General features: G+C 36.9%; 2 protein-coding genes across 3 annotated transcripts in view; one reads left to right on the top strand and one right to left on the bottom strand.

Annotated features, from left to right (window-relative positions):
* drc11 (dynein regulatory complex subunit 11) overlaps positions 1 to 4,515 on the bottom strand; it is a 56,316-nt gene extending 51,801 nt beyond the window's left edge. Inside the window, exons 1-2 of the mRNA XM_088931046.1 lie at positions 4,318 to 4,515; positions 3,481 to 3,582 (exon numbers count right to left, since the gene is read on the bottom strand). Of these exons, the coding sequence (XP_088787172.1) occupies positions 3,481 to 3,491 (11 nt within the window). The 5' untranslated portion in view covers positions 3,492 to 3,582; positions 4,318 to 4,515. The remainder of the gene's footprint in view (positions 1 to 3,480; positions 3,583 to 4,317) is intronic.
* A 7,222-nt stretch (positions 4,516 to 11,737) lies between these two features.
* On the top strand, positions 11,738 to 20,226 carry LOC148822257 (atypical chemokine receptor 3-like). 2 transcript variants are annotated; one of them, XM_088930555.1, is made up of 2 exons: positions 11,738 to 11,894; positions 17,725 to 20,226. In XM_088930555.1, the coding sequence occupies exon 2, from the start codon at positions 17,748 to 17,750 to the stop codon at positions 18,864 to 18,866; it is 1,119 nt and encodes a 372-aa protein (XP_088786681.1). In that variant the 5' UTR covers positions 11,738 to 11,894; positions 17,725 to 17,747; the 3' UTR covers positions 18,867 to 20,226. The 2 variants fall into 2 exon arrangements, with proteins under 2 accessions (XP_088786681.1, XP_088786680.1); XM_088930554.1 differs by lacking the exon at positions 11,738 to 11,894 and adding an exon at positions 13,996 to 14,118.
* The last annotated feature ends 491 nt before the right edge of the window (positions 20,227 to 20,717 follow it).

The raw sequence follows: 20,717 nt of genomic DNA, 5'->3' as shown, positions 1-20,717 counted from the left end.
AATTATAGTTGATTTTTTTTTTGGTTCTTACAGAATGTTAGCACTTAACAGAAATGTTTACTGTAAATACCGATTTGCCAAAGAAAGTCCTCTTAGCAGAATAGCCTTATACCAGAGGAGGGTATACAGGAATACTGAGAATTTTCCTTTTCTCAGGGGCAACAGTATGTGGAGCACCTCACCTTTTCTGAGCTGCCCCCAAGACAAGGGTGAGGCAGAATGAATACAAGAACTTCTTTAGCTCTTGAAAAGGAATGAGCTCAAAGGAGTGGAGGTGGGGGGGGGGGTTGCAGTAGTTCTGAAAGGAAGTAAAAAAAGCAGAGCAATCCTTTGAACCAGGCTAACATGTAGAACCTCAGCAAAGCTGTAATGAAGGAATTTCAGAATAAAAGGGTTGCACAGAAAGGTTTTCAAGGCAGATTAAGTCCGGAGACAGCCCTGTGTGACAGTCATCACCTGACATGGCCCGTCACAGTGAAAGAGGCTTAATGGAAAATGGAAAGTGTCTTGAGGCTGACAACCCCTGGCCATGGAGCCTCTTGGGCTTGAAATCACTGCCTGCTGAATGATTTCATAGACAGCTAGCAATTCAGACTTAACAATGCCAGGGCAGATAATGATTTTTATTGTTGTGCACACTCATTAAAAGAATTCTGCTACACTGCTTTCATGCTTCCAGGTTCCCAGGTGCTTACCTGACCAACATAGTAGCTGTTTCTTGTGTGGAGATGGGGATGAAGGTCAGGTTTACACTAGCTTTTGTGTCGCTATAGGAACAACAACACAATGTATACATCCTCTCGCTGTGGGCTCTTGTTTACATCTTTTTATTTGGAGTGTGTTTTCCCTTAGCCATGGCATCACACATAAAGGAGCTTACTAACAGAATTATTACTGCAATAGTCTGCATTTATCTTTGCTTAATCTACCCTTATCCTTAATGCCTTTTTTCTAATATATGGGCAAACATGAACTCAAGACAGATGTAAAGAAACACCCAAAATGACAATTAAGACAGTAAGAATGAAGGAAATGCTTTGTACTCTGTTTGTTTTGTTCTACACACATTGGTATAAGACAGCAGCAGCCAACAATGGAATTGAAAAACTGTTCCAAAAGTAATATTTTTTTTTAAAAAGCAAGGGAAGTTCCAAAACAATCCCAACAGCTAAGAACTATCCTGTGAATGTATAAACACAACAAGTTCAAAAATTTTCCTCATAATTTTTTCCCCAAAGTATAATAACCTTAAAATTATATGCAATTTCAAAGCAAGATACAACCATATATAATGCTATGGTGTCAAGACAAGCCCTTTAATTACCACAGATTATTTCAGTTTTTCAAGTCCCATGACCAGACACAAAACAGACGGCATCATTAGCTGATGCGAGCTCTCTGCAGCCATGCATTACTACTACTGTTAGTTTTTAAATACATAAAGGACTGATTACTAGCTTGCAATGTAAATAAGATACTCCTGTTGTACTAGATTAAAAGAAAATTCAAATAGTTTTACCTAATTACAGTATTAGCTAATTAAGCTCAACTCTTAACAACAAGGGGATTTCACAACATTTAAATTTCACTCAGGCCACATATACACCAGTGCAGATGTCTTAGACATCATTGACTCAATCAGAAGTTGCAAAATTTGTATACTGCATGTATTAGTATATGTTATGATTATGAACAATTTACTCAAAGCCTTCACTAGTGCTTTCAACAATTATAGTACCCTACAAATGCATTAAGACAACTCAAGTCAAAATCTTTCTTTTGTTTTACAATAAATATTTGTTTTGAGTAACTCCATGCATACAATATATGAGAACTAAAACTCACTTTCAAACCAGTGATTTCAAGTGATCAAAATGATTGGAATACTTTCAATTTAAACATATTTCAGAGTGCAATAGTCAGTATTTGGCTGCATATGTTTTTGAGGAATAAAATGCACAAACTGAGCCCACTAACTCAATGTAACCATCCGAGATGGGTTCTACAGCCAATTTCCTTGCCTGTTATGGGATGTTACACCTTCAGTTTTTACTTCATCATGTAAAATCTAATGCTTAATTTTTTGGGGGGATCTGGAGATTAACGTGGAATTCCTTGGTTGGATTGGCCTCATGTTTTGGGTCATGACCATACTGCATGGTGAAGCTCTACCTAGTAAGTATAGAAATATGGATATGCCAAGACCAGGTCATGAGGTGGTGATCATTGGAAGTAACTGCCTTTCTCCACATTTTAACCCTTTTCATCACTTTGGTAAAAGTGTGGCTCCTCTGTGTAGTTCCAAGCAAATTCTGAAGCACAGTGGTAGTAATCTCAGTCTTCTATAATGCATGTTGTGGAAAATGCTTCTGTACTTAATGCGTAGAATTTCACCATACACCATTAGGAAGAGCAACAGGGTCTAACATAAAACCCTGTAGTGCACAGCTACATATATTGGCCCAGTCAGAGGTTACTCCCCTTATACCTTACTGTTTGCTATTCATTAATCCATTTAGACGCATTATTTACTTTGAATACATGTAGCTTTCAGCTTGAAAATTCAGTATGCATGTAAAGTGCACATTAAAAATGCAATTATTTTTTGCCTTCAATGCCACGCAGATAATCTGATTAGATGTTGTGCCAGCGATCAACTTAGGTTTTCACATGAGATAAACATTTAAAAGCACTTTCTATTCATGCACAAACTGCACCAAAAAGCAAACACTGAAGAGCGCATTCAACAAAGAGTTCATTTGAAAAGAACTGGATCCTAAAAACTTTACCTTTCTGTTACACAGGTGAGAATAACATTATTTACAGATCAATAATATGGGACAACAAGACAAAAGAGAACAAACATCACAAAAAAATGTAAATGGACTAGAAAAGCATTCTTAAGACATGATTATCTGGTACTGTGTTTTGAATTTGTAGTTCATAAAACATCTCTGGTAAGAAATATTTCTTACTTTACTATTTAATACAGTACATGTTGTATAATCAAAAATGTTTATGTGTATGTACATATGTTAAGCAAACATTAAAAAGAGATATGGATCAGATGTATTATGTTTTATGAAGTGGGTGGTACCCAGCAATCGTGCTGTGGTTGAGGTCTGGAAACTCTTTTGCTACAAGTTAATCACTGAGGTAACATTTGACAGTGAGTGTCAGTATGACACAGTATGGTTATGCATTGGAATCATATTGCATTGGCATATGAAATAGACTGTAACCTGCTACTTCATACTAGTCTGTACATATAGTTTTAGTATTTTACTTTCTTATCGACAGGAATTTCCTCTGGAAAAAAAAAACATTTTGTCCACTATTTGGTCATGCAACAGCATCAGTTTTTTTTTTTTGCACAAACAAAAAAAAAGCTTTGGATAAATATTAAGACTGCAGGACTGGTTTGATGTGATAACTTAGCTTTATAATGGCAACCCCCATTACAAAGTTGGAAATGCTTACCTGTGAGACATGCTTTTTTTATTGTGCCCACTTTTTCCTCAGACACACCTGCTGTTTCTCTTACTCTCTCTGCATTACATCTGATTCTGAAGAGCATAGATCCTAGGATAATTAATAAAGATTAGTTTTGCAGGCTGCATCTCATACTGTACATATATAAGCAGAGCTATAACAGCATTAATAGTCTTCATATTTGATACTTTTTAGCAATAGACCTCCCACTTTATTTATGTGTGTACATACTGTATATAAATTCCCAATTTATATATGTATAAACTCTTTCCACTTTGCAATTTATGTATGTATAAACTGTATATATTCAGTGTTTAAAAGCCCTATAAAAAAAGTTTGGTTCTCCTTATAAACAGCAAGCATAGATCACATTCCCAAACCATTCTACAGTTGTAGATTAAGTATATGATCTAAAAAACTACCACGGAGAAAAGATCCTCAGAGATTACAGAAGATGCAAATGTTTCATTCCAGAAAGGACAACATGCACACAACCTTTAACCTTAATCTAAAGCATGGGAAGAAAGACGGGAATGTGGCATTTTATTATAATACTGCTTTTTGGGCATAGGTAAAGCATTATTTGATTACTTCAAACGACAAAACATGTTCTTATGCACAATTTTCCGTTTTACTGCACGTAGAGCTACGTATCCTATTAGGTTTTTCATATAAGTATTAAAAATAACTGCACTTAAAATGACATATTACTACGGGAATCAAATAGAATAACTGGAACAGATACAGTTACACGGATTTTTTTTATATTTCAAAGTCCACAATGAACAAAAAATCTGTAAGAAGAAACTAGACACAAAAACTCACCAATATCTTGAAAAAACACAAACCGCAAGTTCAGGTGTTTCCAGTTTTATTTGGTTGTTGGCTTTCTGACCGACCGTCAAGGTAATTTCACATTACCTTAGTACGGCCTGATGAATGCTAAATTATAAAATGTTTTGAAACCTCACAGAAACGGCTGTATGCTTCCAAACTTGCTTTACAACATCACTGCATCTAACAACAAGACGCCACGCCTGCGCACTATTCCGTATCCAAGGTGCAGAGTGTGAAGCCGCTGACATTGGATTGCTACGAGAATGAAGAAATGGATTTAGCAGAAACTCACGGCGCTCGCTTGGAATATTTTGAATTTCAGAACACCAAGACGCGGACATTTTTTTTAATGTTGTGCTAAAAGAAAAACGTATTCTGGGACAGAGTGATCTAAGTAATTTATAGTTTTTGATACGATCTAATATTTAAAGATCTGCGAACCTTCACGAAATAAATTGTTTACTGTTGAATTTAGTAACCAATACGATCGAAATAGTCACACACGATTTTCTCAATGGTAAGTGGATAAAAGGCGTTGTTTCAATCGTATTCTTTTCACCTAATATTTATTGTGCACTTAAACTTAAGTTTTAGTAATGAATGGTTGGACCAATGAAGTGTAAGATCAATTCCAAAATGCACAATGTCTTTACCCTGCATTGTGGTCTGCACTCTGCAGAAGACAGGCTGTTACAAAAGCATTATGTGATCTTAATATACAATATAATAATTTATTTTCAATATAATATAGACTATATTATATACCATACAATATAATAATTTTAAATATAAGAATGACTTGGTGTACGAAACGTAAGTAAGTTTAATTTCATAGTATTGGGGATATGCCTCGGGAAAAAATGGAATATACAGTATGAAGAGATTTGGAATCCCTTAGAATGAAAACTGCTACAGTATATAAATGCAGCACATCCTGCATTATTATTTACCCCCCTGTTAGGAGGCACAATTTGACACTTTCAATTAGGATTGAGAAGATTTAGGTTAGATTAGGATTTCGAATGTACACGGTCTATGATAAATGGATAAAACTAAAAAATGCTTGCAGATTTTTATAGAATTCCTAAGTATTCAAATAATTCTCTACAGCAACCCTAAATTAGTTCAAGGGGAAAAGATTGTTTAGGTCCCACATTGAGTATAACGGTCTCGTTGTGCGATCAAAGTGGTGCAGTCAAACAGGAAACTGGTTAGTGGTCTATGCCAACAGAGGCTCTGAATGATTTGCAAGGTTCTACTGTATGTCTGAGATGGGATGGGAGTTAATGTTCATACCGTACATTGACAATATCCCAGTCCCTACCAAAGATGACCTATTTGGGTGAGTAGCAAGAAAGAAGCCAGTACTGCAAAAGAGTTCATGACAAAACTTGCAAATGATACTGCAGCGGAAGGGTTTTTGGCAAGACGGGATAAATAGTGAAGTAAATTCTGAACATTTTGTTTGGTGCACATCCAACACAGTGGTTAACCCTTGCCAGGTGTTGGTCAGGATTGAGAGGACATACTGTAGAAGAAAATCCTACAAAGCCTGTCAACAATCTGAAGCCCAGCAATTCGATTTTCTGCAGGACAATGACCAAACCCATAGTAGAATGTATGGCATAGTAGTTTGATGAGGAGAGAGCATGTCAATAATTTCTGACTTGGGACCAGTAGAAAATACAGGGCAAGACGTGAAGTTCACAGTCCTTAAAGGATCCCCAATGAACGTGTCAGAACTGGACTAATTTTACCATGAAGAATGGCCAACTATTATACCATCCCACTGTGAAAATCTGGTGGAGATTCATCCAAAAACACTCCCGTAGTAATTACTGTCAAACCTGTCAAAGGAGCTTCCATAAAGTCCTGGCTTAGGGGACTGAATACTTATGCAATTACTAAATTACTGTTTGTGTATTATTCAATCTCCTTCACATATAACATTGTTCAGTGCATCTGAAAAAAATGTGTACCTTACATTTGTAATACATCAGAACTATTGGTTGAAGATGAATACTTTTGCAAAACACTTTATCTTGCATCCCAGGCTATGACTTTATCTTTTGTTCCCTGCTGGAAATGAAAAGAGTGCCATTCCTTTTCATAAGTGGTGAAAGGTATTTGATGTGGACAGTATACAATGTGAAGGACTGACTCAATCAATTGAAGTCTCATAAGGTTCAATATACATCATAAAATATGTGAATATGTTTTACCTACACACTTATTTATTTGCTCCAGAAATATTTTTCCAACACCACAGTGCCAATATTTCAATCTCCAAGGTTCTTGATCAGTATGGTACAAATCGCACACATTTTAGATGTTAGTGTTGTGCCAAGAGTAAATGGAAAGGCCTTCCCAATGACGTAAAACGTGTGTATGTGAACTGATATGTGTATACTTGCACAGTTCTGGTGAGTTTGTGTAAAAGTGACCAGAGGAAGCTCTACAGAAAGACTGATTTATATTTTGTAGAGAGGGGCTATAAGGGAGGCTTTGGCACTGTTTATACTACAGTCCCGTGACCGAAATTATTTGTAAATTAAAATACAGTTGATTATGAAATAAACCACTTCAAAAACATTTTAATGGACCACCCTGAGAAGTATAAACCTACTGACCAAAAATGATCAAACAAGATCTATAAAATATTTACATATTTTGTCCTATGGCTTGCATCATATATATCATATTTATAAGCTGAGAATACGTTTTGCTTGTATGTTTTGTGGAAATGTCTCATGTCACTCCTGTTAGTTCCCAGAGTAAACTGTTAGGGTACAAATCCCAAGGAGAAGCCAAGAAAAACAAAATTGAATTTTGGCATTGCATCCTTTTGTTCACTTCTGGCTGAAATCCACTGTTATCATGTCAAAAAAGGAGAACCAATGTGTGTGGCAGTTCAATTAATTTATTTATGTAACTAAAAGCATTCTTTCATTCCAGACGCACCTAACAATTATATCCTGCACACCGGATTATTGGGGACAGTATCAGTACATCTTCCCAAAAATTACTGCTTTTGCTTCATAGGCACCATTTTCTCTGCCTTATCTTTAGAGTTTATGTTTGACTCTGAAGATCTGTGTTTCAGGCCAAGTTCTTCATATTTCATTGACCTTTTCCATCCATTCCCACTGAGATTAACATTGAAAGAACTGAGGGATTTAGGGGTTTGTGACTTTGGGCTGCTCAAAGGTCTCACTTCACTTTCTCAGTGTAAGTTGCCCTCAAGCTTAAAGAAAGCCTATCAATATTGAAATGGGGGGAATGGGGGTTCATTTTATTTTAACACTTAATCTAGAAAAGGAAGCCATTTGCTTCTTTAGGTCTTTTGAGAAGGCATAGATGTATTAAATCAGGTCGGTGTTAGACATTTCCATCTGCTTTTCATTGCTTTCAAATAAATTATATTATGCTGTAATAGTGATGAACAATAAAACTGATTCCTTCACCCTCCTATCCTATCCCCTGTCCAAACTGTGAAATTAGAGCAAACTGTGGAAGATCACACTGAGGTACAATATTTGTACTTTTTAAAAGAAAATCTAAGGACAATGCATGCTTTTATCTTTCCATTCAGCTACACACAGCTTTTCCATACAATGTGTGGCAATGCTATAGAACCCTTTGGTAAACGTTAACTCACACTTTACATAGTGGGAGTTCTGAAGGACGGTTTCACAAAGCTGTTGTAAGACGAAAACAGCTATTAGCAGAGAGCCCTAGTTAATGCACATAACTTACAACGACTGGAGCTGTGAAAACTGTGGGAAAGTTATCTCGGAAGGTCCTGTTATCAGGTGCAGGCACAGGATGTTTTGTGAATTTCCTTCTCCCTGTTGTAGACTGGACCTGTTATTCAGCCCAGATGCAAAGGAGATGGAGCTGTATTGTTTAGACATCTGTTACTGCCTTCACGACATCCACTGTGTTCATTTCAAGGCTTCTGGCAATAAGACCTATCCTTCCCTGGTTTAAAAAAAGCAAGAAAAAAAAGACATTGGCAGTAACATTAAGAAACAAGTGTACATTTGTGGGAGATTTTGAAATACAATCAACAGTTTATTGATATGGGAAGACAAAAGAAATGCATGTGTTTCATTCAACAAAACTAAAAAAGTGGATTCATTTTTTTTCTGCTTTATGTGCTGTGAAATGTTCTGGGCTGTGAATGTAAGGAACTGATGGAATTAATTAAGCTGTTAAATGTAATTACAAATTTTTACAATTTTAAAAATGATTAAAGGGAGTTGTAACACCACTAAAAGAAAGAGAACTGCAGGATATAAATCTCAAATTTTATTTTGACCAAGGGAAGGAGAATATACTTTATTTTAACTTATATAGGTATGACCTAGGCATAGATACCCCTGAAAGAGATTAAATGTATTTGGCTAAACAAAGTTAGGTTCTGCAAAACCATAACATATTTGTTTGGAAACGAGCTTTGAAAATACATTACAATCTTTTGATGCTTTAATGAATTATATCAGTTTAGTTCCTCTGAGCACATTGTTTTGTATGCTGTAATCATAATATTTATTACTTTAATGTTAAGAAATAAATACAGTGCTTTCCAAAAGTACAGTATTTGCTCAAAACAAGCCTCCTGCTGTAATTTCTGCGAACGATGGACTCAGTAGTAGTCAGGCAAAGGGATGAATACTTATGCAATCAACATTGCATTTTAGTTTTTTATTTCTTGGCAGTGTTCATGTGTAATAATGAAAATGGGACAACTTGCATTCTTTTCCTCACCATCTGTGTAACCGAGATTAGTAGACTCTCCTTTCTGAAAAGAGTTGTGGGCGTCTTGAACGGGCTACCCAAACCCGTGTTGTAGGAGCTGGTACCCTGGGATCTTTCAAGAATTTTTGGGGATCAATTTGTTTGTAGCTACCAAATAAATGTGATGGGCTAAATGTTCTGCTCTTGTTTGTAACGTTTCTTATTTTCATGAGTTCTTTTGGTCTGATCACATAACCCATAAATACTGGGCCATTCTTGCAGGGCGAAAGGGTTAATATAATAACAGGTGTTTCTGAAATGCTTTTCATTAACAATAATATTATTAGAGTGGGCTACCCAGACCATTCCATGCCACTTAGCGTGTCAGACCAGTCATTCACAATTAGTGCCTGGCTTGTCGCCAGGGGTAAATATAGACACGCAGCTGAGAGCGGCAGAAACAGGTGAGCCCTGTCGGACAATACCGAGGCGGTGTGCTGAAGGGCTCGTGGAAATGTTTGTGTTTATTCCAAGAGGATACAGTATGTAGTGTGCATGCCTACTTCCAGCGACAAAAAAAAAACAGGATAAATCAAAACGGAATGCTCCTGCCAGAGACGGAAATAAAATTCTTTCTTTTTATTAAGTAAAGCGCTCCAACTTCTTGAGGACAAGTAACTAACCATGTTTTCTCGCTGTACATATTTACGCGTTCAAAGGGACCAGATTAATGCTTCAAGATTTTTTGTCATCGTTTAAACGAGTGGTGTTAGCAAGTCCTGATATTGTTATAATCTGTGGTTTCAGAGAAAAATGTTTTAAGGTTTTTTCATATATATTATAAACTTTCTGTAAATAGTTCAGTTCTCTGTGTGCCTTATTATTGTCTATACGCATGCAAATGATTTAGTATGAGCGTCTACGTGTGGCTCTACGCAGACATTAGTCTTTATACATTATGGGTGACCCCTGGTGGCAGTCAGCGACACTATAAAATGTACAGTATGTATAATAGATTTTGCCTGAAAATCATATCAAAAGCTCCTGTGACACAAAAAGAGTAGGGTTGATTTATAACAGTCGAGTAATCGTAAGCCAATATGTGCGTGTATATATATATATCAGGAAAAGGCGTATTAGAAAACGAAGCATTGGAACGGAGATGCCCATGCTTCTTATCTAAATAATATTTTCTTATAATTCTACAAGATGTTATTTTACGAACTAGTTTTCCTTCTGTTGTCAACACCCACGAAGTCAACATAAGGGCTGCAAAATCAGTTCTACAATAAATTTGAAGACCTCTATTAAATATCTAATTGATAAGCGATAACATTAGCAGAGACAATTTACACTTTATTAATTTCAACAACTTTGGTTTTCTCTAGTTTCTTTAATAGGCGTTCTCAACACGTGTGAGTCGTAATAACAGTTAACGTTTATCATGTAAAAGTCTTTTTGAAAAATACAAACAGAATCGGTACCATTTTGTACTAAATCCAGACAGTTTTGTCGTGGGTCATCTTCAATCTGCTCTAGTCGGGTACGGGCTTTGAATGTGGTTGTCCAGAGCTGACTCGGATGATGTTAGTCAATTTCTGTATCACCTGTTGAGGAATCCTCAATTATATAAGCCTCACTAGCGCATAGTTCCTCATGCCCTTTTTTTCATCGTGTACAACATGCGCATCGGTAATAGGAGCTGTGCACGATTGTGAAACTGCAATCACTGAACCAGAGTTGTGCCCCTGTGCATCCTTGCTAAAGATGCCGAGGGTGCCGTAAGGTGGAATTCGAGGTGATACGACTATACTGTTGAAAGATTTAATTTGCTTCCTGATCCACGTATCTGCTGAATCGCTTCTATCACAGCACCTTCATTTTTTAAAGCGTTACCTTTTTTTTACTTGGTCTACAGAGAAGCTAATCGTTCAGAGATGTGTGGCATCTTTAGTACAAATTCAACTCGAAAATGACACTGATTATTGATCCAAGAAAAAAAAACCCAATTGCTACAGTGTTATGAGTATGTTTTAATTCGTATGTCAAATTTATAGAGACGTATTCGTCGATCGTCTTTTCCTATCATATCCGGTTACAGCCGAAATAGGAGCAAATAGAAACCTTAAAACATCTGAATTAAGGACTTGTTTTTGACTCCTATATGGAGTATATGTTCCAAAACCTACGCTATAAGTTAAATAGTGGATTCATATTTTCCATGATCATGATATGCATTAAATTAGACTTGAAACTCTCGTTTCGTTGAAAAGCAGTCTACACGTCTTCCTGTTCTCTTTTCTATCCGAGCCTTAGCCTATAAACTTATCACAGTATAAAAACGTTTTTTTCCCTACCAGAATAGCTGAAATATTATTAGTTAGCTTTGCCTTTTTTCTGACAAAACCTTCAAATCGAAAGCAAGCACATTAACTTCACGTAGTTTCATGCGGTTAATAAGTAATCAAAGAATACTAATGAAGGAGCAGGAAACAAAGCAGATCAACACACTCTTTAGTGTGATCCAACAAGGGAGTTTTCTGAGGGACTGCAAGGAGACTCGGAGCACGTTCGTCAATCTTGTTTTTGGCATTGGGTTCAATGAACCAGCCCTTTAAACTTGCTTAGGGAGGGAGGCGTTGCTCTTCGTAGTATATTAACAAGTGCAGGAGCGAAGACTGCAGTTCCACAGTGCGGAGAGGAGGGTACTTGGCGAAGTACTTCAACAGCTGAATTAGTATATAAACACGCAGTTTCAATTTGCATAGTCCACATCGCAAGTCATATAAATCAGACGTGAAAGGAAGGATTTCATAAAAACACAGGTACGTTTTGTTCAGTTGTTTCTGAAGCTAGAGCTGTATTCATGCAAATGATTGGGGTTTTAAAGTATTTTACCAGGAGATAGTCATTGCTTTGGATTTAAGAATAAATGTAGTTGATATAAATTGAACATACTAGTGCAGCTTAATATGTGATAGTGCTGTAGATCTGGCAACGTTTTTTTTAATTAACATATAAAGATATGATATTTTACTCATTTTGAAATGCCAACCCAAGCCTGCGCAAACTACTGTAAATTGAAGAGTGAGGACGGACCTACTGAGGATCTGGTGAAGGGACGATTATTATGCTAATATTTGTCTGCGGTGTTGTTCAGATTAACTGTGCATCCCACTACCGTGCTTTCTATTAGTAGTCAATGAAGTTTAAAAAGCTCCCCTGCCTTTCACAGCTGGTGATGCAGACTAACAGTAAGTTCTCATCCCCCCAGAGACTTGTCTTCATTGAAGTGAAGCCAGGTTCCGCAAGATGGCCATCAGTGTGATAGCTGGGATATGTACTTGCGAGGGAATTCACGTTTTTATGAACCCGAATTTCTCTCTGTTTTTCTGTAAATAATATCAAAGGTGTTATTGTAGTGTCGGTAGCCGCTTAATATGCTGCAGTTAAAGTAAGATTAGGTTGAGATCAGTGGGTTTTTTATTCAAGCAAGAGAGTAGCGGGGGCTCTCACCTTGGCTTAATAAAAATCGGGTTTTCTTAAATCTAATTCTTAAATAAGGATTTTGTGTAATATTGATATAGATACCAACATGCATATAATCTTAAACGCTATATCTAATCTACAATCTCATTAGGGTTTTTTTCTTTTATAGTTTTTTTTCCTGTTATCTGTTAAGAATGATTCCCCCCCCAGATTTAATTAACATGTTTTACACATAGACCGAACTACAGAAACGAGCGTTAAATTCAGCTGTACGTCAAACATCCGGATAACTTAGAATAGCCGTACCTTAATGCTGAGTTCAATAGGCTGAGGAAAGAATTAGCTGAATAAATTTGCACACGGAACAGAAAATCCAATTTATGGTTGGATTCAATGGCAAGCGTGTGTTCGCCTTAGATACTTTAACTGATTTATGTTTATTTGTGTGGCGAGTGTAACTCGGGAGCTGCAGTTTTCATTATTTGACAGTACATTTGTCTCGTCTTTAATATTAATACTAGCTAATTTGAAACTTGTTTTAATAATGGAAGAAACAGTTGCAAGGAAACTGTAGCTGTTATTACGATTGTTAACACTTCGGCGCAATTAAGGTGCTTTCTTTGCCCAGTTAGTGTTTTGTTTTTAACACTAGTGTAATCCTCCATTTTAAAGCAAAACTTAAACGTTAATTAATGCAACCAGGTGTTCAGATATTAAAAGATTACGGCTACGCGTTATTCGCGGATGCATCGGATAATGGAAACAAAGAAAACTGCTTATCTCTAACAGATAAATAAACAGAAAAGAGTCTTCGAAGTATGTCTCCGTCTTCGCTCTCGGCAGCTGTTATTGCCTGGGATGCAGATTGTTTTTGCCACAATTCTGAAAATACGTTGTTAGGATGGGAAGCCTTTGAGTCTGCTGGTGGTGCGGTTTTGACATTACGTGAGATGTGGCTTAGCCGATCCAGGGAACGCAGAGCTAAATAGGTGCTTGCGTGCTTGACTGTAACCAAGGTAATGCCCCTTTCTTCTGAAGAGTACTATTAAATTACAAGAGATTCCCTCCTCCTAGAGTGGGTAAAACACAGCTAGATCGCGGGAAAATGCATAAAAAAAAATAACAAAAGGAGCGCGGTTTAAAAGGGGTTATTACGACACAATGCAGTCAAGTACCCACCCGTGATTCACTGGTAAGGCTTTTGTTTTGGAGCTCAAAAGGTTGTTAAATAATTGAAAACAAATCCATTAAATAACAAAAGTATCAGATTTCTGTTCCAACACCTGTCAGGTCACGCGAGTTGTGGGTTGTAGCGTTGCCTAAATGAAAAGGCTCTTTTTTGCGTGTGTTGGGAAGTTTAGCCTACGAATTAGATCATATGTAACCAGAACATTTTTCACTCTGTTGTCTTTTCATCCTCTCTGATTCATTCAGCACTGCCCTGGACTATGAAAAGTGGCACTGATGAAAGACTATGCTTCAAGTACAATGAAATTACAGTAAAGAAATCAGATCCTACTGTTCATAATCCTCTCAGGACCCACTAAGCTTCATTGTCTGGTAAAGAATGTAATATAATCAAAAGATCTTATGATTTGTATCTTTCTCATGGTAAAAAAAATGTTATTTCATGTGGAATTCTTTTCAGGACACACTTTAGATTAAGAATTTTTTTTCTATTTATGAATTATTTATAATCTATGTCATAATTGCAGTAACATAGTGTCAATAATGTGTTTGAATCCAATGCTGAGTTAGATTGGTCTTATATCTAAAATCTAGATTAATACATTTTTATTTCTTTCTCAACCTAGATTTCAATCTAAAATTGTTTAAAAAAAATAATCACTAATAATCACAGGGAGCTGTTGCTAATGGAATGGTTATCTACCTACTGTATTCACAAGAGCTGCTAGTTTATTTTGAATTTTAAAACTTAACATTTAAAATTCACAAAACTTGCATGGATTTCTCATTCTAACTTAGACTCCTTGTTGATGACATAAAACCTCAATTTATTGGAAGGATCTCTCTTTGACAGAGTGAATAAAACCATCTCGCATGCATATCACCTAACATGTTTAAACACTGAAAGGCAGGAAATATATAATCGTCTGCCTATGCGTTTTACAGTGAGAGAGTACAGGCAGGTTTTGCATTGGTGTGAGAGCAAGAACGCAGACCTCTGGGAGCAGTTGCATCCAGACAGGGAGCCTTTTGTGCTAAAAAGCATTGGTTTGATGAGCCAAGGGGATGAGGTGAAGAGCTGTTCTGTTTCTGAACTGTAAACATGTCCCATTTATAGGGAACTGGGAGTGTAGAGCAGCAACATTTTATTATATTCAGAAGAACAAATCACGTTTGTGTAACTCATTTTCATTTGATTGACCTATCATCTTGTGCACGTGTGTCCCAGGGTGAAAACCTGCATTTTGTCAGCTTTTTCAGGCATGCAGCAGTCTGTGGTGTGTCAAGACGAGCTTAATCATTGTCTTTTCACCAGTCCAGACAGGCTACAGTGACGAACATCGTAACAAAAATAACTTTTGAGAAATGTTACGTCTCTGCAAGGCTCTTTGATTACTTTTGGGGAAGACAAATGCCAGCTAAAGTGAGCGATTTCATGATGTAATCTGAAGCAGTGGATGAAAAATCTATTTCCTTTTCATTCCATCTTTTAAATGCTCAAAATTGATTAAGCTCCTTGGAATAGTGTGACAGTCTTAAATTATACATTCTATTATGGGGGAAAAAAAAATCATATATATTTGTATTTTACAATAGCATTTTAGCAGCTTTCATCTAAAACCTCAAATAGTGCCTAATTGGAAAGAATTGCTATGGTTTATATGTATGTATACATCTCCATTCACATTAAGTATTAAGTGTTTCTCCTCATCAACTAGAACTAGTTTATTCATGTAGTCCTACCTCATGACTGTTTCATAATAGTGCCATGCTTACATCCATCATCATTTTAAATCCCTTAAATCTGCTTTATCAGCCATATTCTTATTTGAATAGCAAAAGCTGACCCAGAAGAGATGGTTATGTAAATAGAAGCAGTTACTGAAAATAGCCCCATTCATTTGCAGTGTCATTATTGCAGTTCATGTGTGAATTTCGTCACTCACTGTGTATTGCATGAAACGCCTTTAATTTAAGCCTCTTGAGAAGAGTAAATGTCTGTGTAAGTATATGCAGCATCTTATGTGAGAATACAAAATGGGATTGGGTGCATAATGTCCTAGGGGTACATTCCAGTGTGCTGGTGTCTCACTCTACTCTTACATACACAGCATGGAGCCATAACATTAAGAGTGCCATCAAAAAGAGTTCCCAGTGTGCCTGCTGGCTTCCCAAGCACTGCTTGTCGAGAACTGCTGAATGTAGCCTTTAGGGATCATTTATGACCTTGGCTGCAGACAGTTATAGGCCTTAAATGTACATAGCCCTCAGGCCTCAGTCCTCTGCTCCCTTTGGACTAACATTTAACTTGACACAGAGCCTAGGATCCTGTTACACCTAAGTTCTAACTCCAGTCCAGCCTTTCAGCTTATGAGAGCACCTAATTTAAAGCTATAAATTTGTTAATTAGACGTTTCTTTCCTTCTAGACCTGGGGCTCTCAAACGTGATTGTCTTAAGACTGACTCAGTAGTCTTATAGTAAATGCACTCTCTGATGTTGGTGCATCTCAAGAAGTTATTACACATAAGAAGAATTGGTGTGCTCTTTTATCATAAAGATTAGCTTGCCAGTAAGCAGTGTGAGCTCTGAAGCTGTATGTGGGACAGAGGTGAAGGCTCTTAATGTCTCGCAGTCCTCCAATACAATGATATACATTACGCTTGTGTAAAGTACGCGCATTGAAGATCTGACTGGTTTCAAAAACCTCATTAAATCTGCATTCCTAAAAATAAAAGAATTTAGCCTTGTTATTCATCTCCTAATTTTGCTTTAAAACACTATTTTGTGAAAACTGTGTAGGTTTTTATGAAGGATTTTTCGTGATTGTATTTTCTTCTTCAAGGTACCTTCCTAGTCAACAGTGGCTTTCCAAATTGTTTGGATCCAAGTAGTCTTATAGTTTCCATTTAACACTTTTCAGCTCCCTTTATAATGAAAAACCTCAACTGCATATTTATGTTCATGTCATTTTAGCTATTGAAGTGTATGTTTTTACTTATGCATACTCGGTACCATTAGAAACAGTGAATGCATAATACCATACATGTATTCTGTAGGTTTTTAAAAAAGAAGTGAGATCATTCATGTTGATATACAGTAGATAAAACAAAGAGCATTAGAGCCCTCCCTCACACTGAACAACGTTCCAGCTCCCTAGGGGTCTAGTAGGCCACAAGCATATTCTCATTTCATTAGTTTCTTTTGTAGATTAAACTCAGATGTCAAAACAGGGCATCTAGAGTCTGATAATTCCTCACTTTGAACTTCCTGGCAAGGACAAGTTCAGTTCAAATACTCGGTGGTATTGACAGATTAGGACTGATGTGGAAACTATTAAAAATGTTTTGTATATAATGGGGAAACAGGCAAGGCCTATTATTTTATTCAGCTTTGCAAATGATGAAAAACACAGAAACACTATCTTGTTTCATAATCTTTATGGCACCACCTTTTAAAGCATGACTGGAAAACATTAAAATAAAAAGTCAGCATTGTTATCATTGTTATTATCTAGAACAATTAACGGGGATGTGAAACCTATATATATATTATACACAGAAGCTTTTACCAATTTTATTAATGTGTTTTAGACTCAGTTTTTGAAAGGAAAAATGAATTGACAAAAAGCAGTAACAAACTTAACATTTCCAGACACTTCAAGGTCTTACAGTTGTTGAGAGGTTAACACATTTTTATTAGAAAATGGATTATGCATATTTAGATTTTTTTCAAAAACAGAATTGTGATACACCGTTTGTTGATTTTTTTATGTTATTTATACTGTTTCTTCCTTGAGATTTTGATATCATTTAGAATAATTGTCATTGTTACCATTTGTAAGAAGTTGTTTAAATGTTTGGTTCAGTTCTGTGTTTAATGGATATAAGGGAATACTCTAGTTCAGTGTGATCCATGAAGCTTTTTGCTAACTTTGTTCATGTAAACCTTCAACACCTTCTTATTTGTGTTTTTGTAGGAGACATCTGAGATCGACCTGAAATGAGTATCGACATGGAAGAATTCTTGGATTTTCTTCAGGATCTTAACTTTACTGACCGGGAAGACAATTTATCCAGTCACGTGATCGAGACAGTGGTGTGCCCTAGCAGTTTCAACAAGAATGCTGTCCTCTACACGATGTCTATCTTCTACATCTTTGTTTTCATCATTGGCCTTGTGGCCAATTCAGTGGTGGTGTGGGTGAACCTCCGTGCTGAGAGGAACCGCTATGAGACCCACCTTTACATCCTCAATCTCGCCATTGCAGACTTGTGTGTAGTGGCCACCTTGCCCATCTGGGTGAGCTCTCTGGTGCAGCACGGTCACTGGCCCTTTGGGGAGATCATGTGCAAGCTGACCCACCTCATCTTCAGTGTCAACCTTTTTGGAAGCATCTTCTTTCTCACCTGCATGAGCGTGGACCGCTACCTCTCTGTGGTCCTCTTTGGAGACTCCAACAGCCGGCGGAAGAAGATAGTGAGGAGGCTCATCTGCATCCTGGTGTGGCTGCTGGCCTTGGCTGCCTCCATCCCCGACACCTACTTCCTTAAGACAGTGATATCGGTGCACAGCGAGAGCACCTTCTGCCGCCCAGTGTACCCTGAAGAAAGCCCAAAAGAGTGGGTGGTGGGCATACAGATGAGCTTCATCATTCTTGGTTTTGCCATTCCTTTCCCTGTCATTGCAGTCTTCTACATCCTCCTGGCTGGGGCCATCTCTTCCTCCACCGATAAGGAAAGGAGACTCAGCCGTAAGATCATTTTGACCTACATTGTGGTCTTCCTGGTCTGCTGGCTGCCTTACCATGTGGTGCTCCTGATCGATGCTCTCTCCCTGCTCAGCATCCTTCCTTTCAGCTGTGAGCTTGAGAACTTTCTGTACGTGGCTTTGCAGTTCACTCAGTGCTTCTCACTCACGCATTGCTGTGTCAACCCCGTCATCTACAACTTCATCAACCGAAACTACCGCTATGACCTCATGAAGGCCTTCATCTTCAAGTACTCCACAAAAACAGGCCTGGCCAAGCTCATCGATGCCTCTAAAGTGTCTGAGACAGAGTACTCTGCTGTGGAAAACCAGGCTCAGTTGTTAGAGCTCCACACAGAAAGAAAACTTTGAGAAAAAAAAACTAAGAGTTTTGGACAATAAACCTAAGCTTTAAGTAGAAAGTAGTCTTGAACAGGATAAGACATGTAAATTGCTATGAAATCCTGTGACCAAATATATATGCTTCTGCTAAAGCAAAAAAAGCATTGTTACAAACACTTGCGCCTTAAGCTTAATATGAAGCTTGACTTTCTCCACTTCCAGTAGTCTATATTTCTGCTTGTCCACTAGATGTGGTAAAAAACTGTCACTACTGCATATTGAAATGCCAGAAAGGCAAGGTCTTTACAAAGCACAGTGGCTTCATGTATTGTTGAAGTTGCACAGGGGGACTGTTCTAGTCTTGGGCTGTTTTCACAATGTGGTTTCCATTGTTCCTTTGACAAACCAACATTCAGTGCCATTCAGTGAGTGGCATCCTATTTGGATGCAAAGGTTTGGAAGACAAAATTTTTGTGGAGGTGCTCATTCCAGTATTATCTTGCCTAGAACTATAAAAGAAAAGGCAGAATGTGAGCTAGTCGGCAACCACACACACCAGAAGGGAAACATACTATGTGGTATATTATTTTGTTGGTGCTGTGTGTATACTTAGAAGGGAAATACCTTTTGAGATAAATTAAGTATTCAGAATTGTTATATATTTTGTATATATTTTGACATATTTATGTTCTTATTGTATGTAGTCTGTGAGGTTTTGTAAAACATGCTTGTCAGTTCTCTGTATTGCAGAAGTAGTGAGGAGATGATTTTAAGTTTGAAAAGTATTTTATTGTGTCTGTAAGAGGAATGGAACGTATTTTTTAGCAAGCTGTTGTGTAATTAACATTTTCTGGACTCTTTAATGTTACACTATATGAGAGAAAAGCCACTAAAATAAACGCTGTATGATTTAAGTCTGGACCTGACCCTTCATTAAGACAAAAAAACACTGATTTATATATAACATTATAGAACTCAGTCATTTCTGCTGTCTGGAAGCACGCAACATAGTCCAAATAATGTTCTCTCAATAGAATGAGAGACTGACTTTTGTTGTAAATATGTCTGGACTGTGTATTCTATACAATTAATAAATGGGAAATAATAATACTTGGAGAAAGTACTATGTTCATATTACTTTAAAAAAACTGTAATTCACATTTCTTAGCCTCCATTAATTTGTAATAACAGTGTATTGTAATGTTTTATAGTAATTCCCATTAAGAATCCATAGTGCTTCTGACATTCTGTTCTAAACATTCTTTGTGCGTTTTTCTTGTGTATGTTGTCTTCAAAGTGCTGTCCCAAAGGTCTGAGAGGAATCCATTCCACTGGATGTTGTGTTCAGGAGAGAGACTGATTCAAATAATAAATAAATGCTCTCAAATAACAACTGCTTATGGAGTATTTCTCCACTCATTATTGTTTTCACTTAAAAATGGTCTACCCCTGAAACTAAAAAAAACAAATACTTCAGAACATGATAATAAAGACAAAAATATTTAATTTTGCCATTGAAATTGGTATATTAAAAAATCCCTTGATAACAGGAAAATTCCTCATAAGAACTTCACATTTCATCTTTATTTGATATGTTCACTTTTTAGTACGTTGTTAAAAACCCCAACAGATATTTCCTATGTCATGTTTTAAACAGAGAGGTTCCATGAGATTTAAATATAGTGTTCCCATTGATTCAGAAAATTAATGGGAACAAATATCTGTCGAACAGGAACTGAGTCATGTTTTAAACAGAGAAGTTTCATGAGATGTAAATATATTGTTCCCATTGATTCAGAAAATTAATTGGAACAAATATCTGTCGGACAGGAACTGAGTGTGGGCTGTCATACATTGTCTGCCAACATCCATGGTAAATCT

Source organism: Atractosteus spatula, chromosome 13 (assembly GCF_055471065.1).
Source record: "Atractosteus spatula isolate fAtrSpa1 chromosome 13, fAtrSpa1.hap1, whole genome shotgun sequence".
Taxonomy (NCBI): domain Eukaryota; kingdom Metazoa; phylum Chordata; class Actinopteri; order Semionotiformes; family Lepisosteidae; genus Atractosteus; species Atractosteus spatula.
This window is presented reverse-complemented; position numbering and strand designations above follow the sequence as displayed.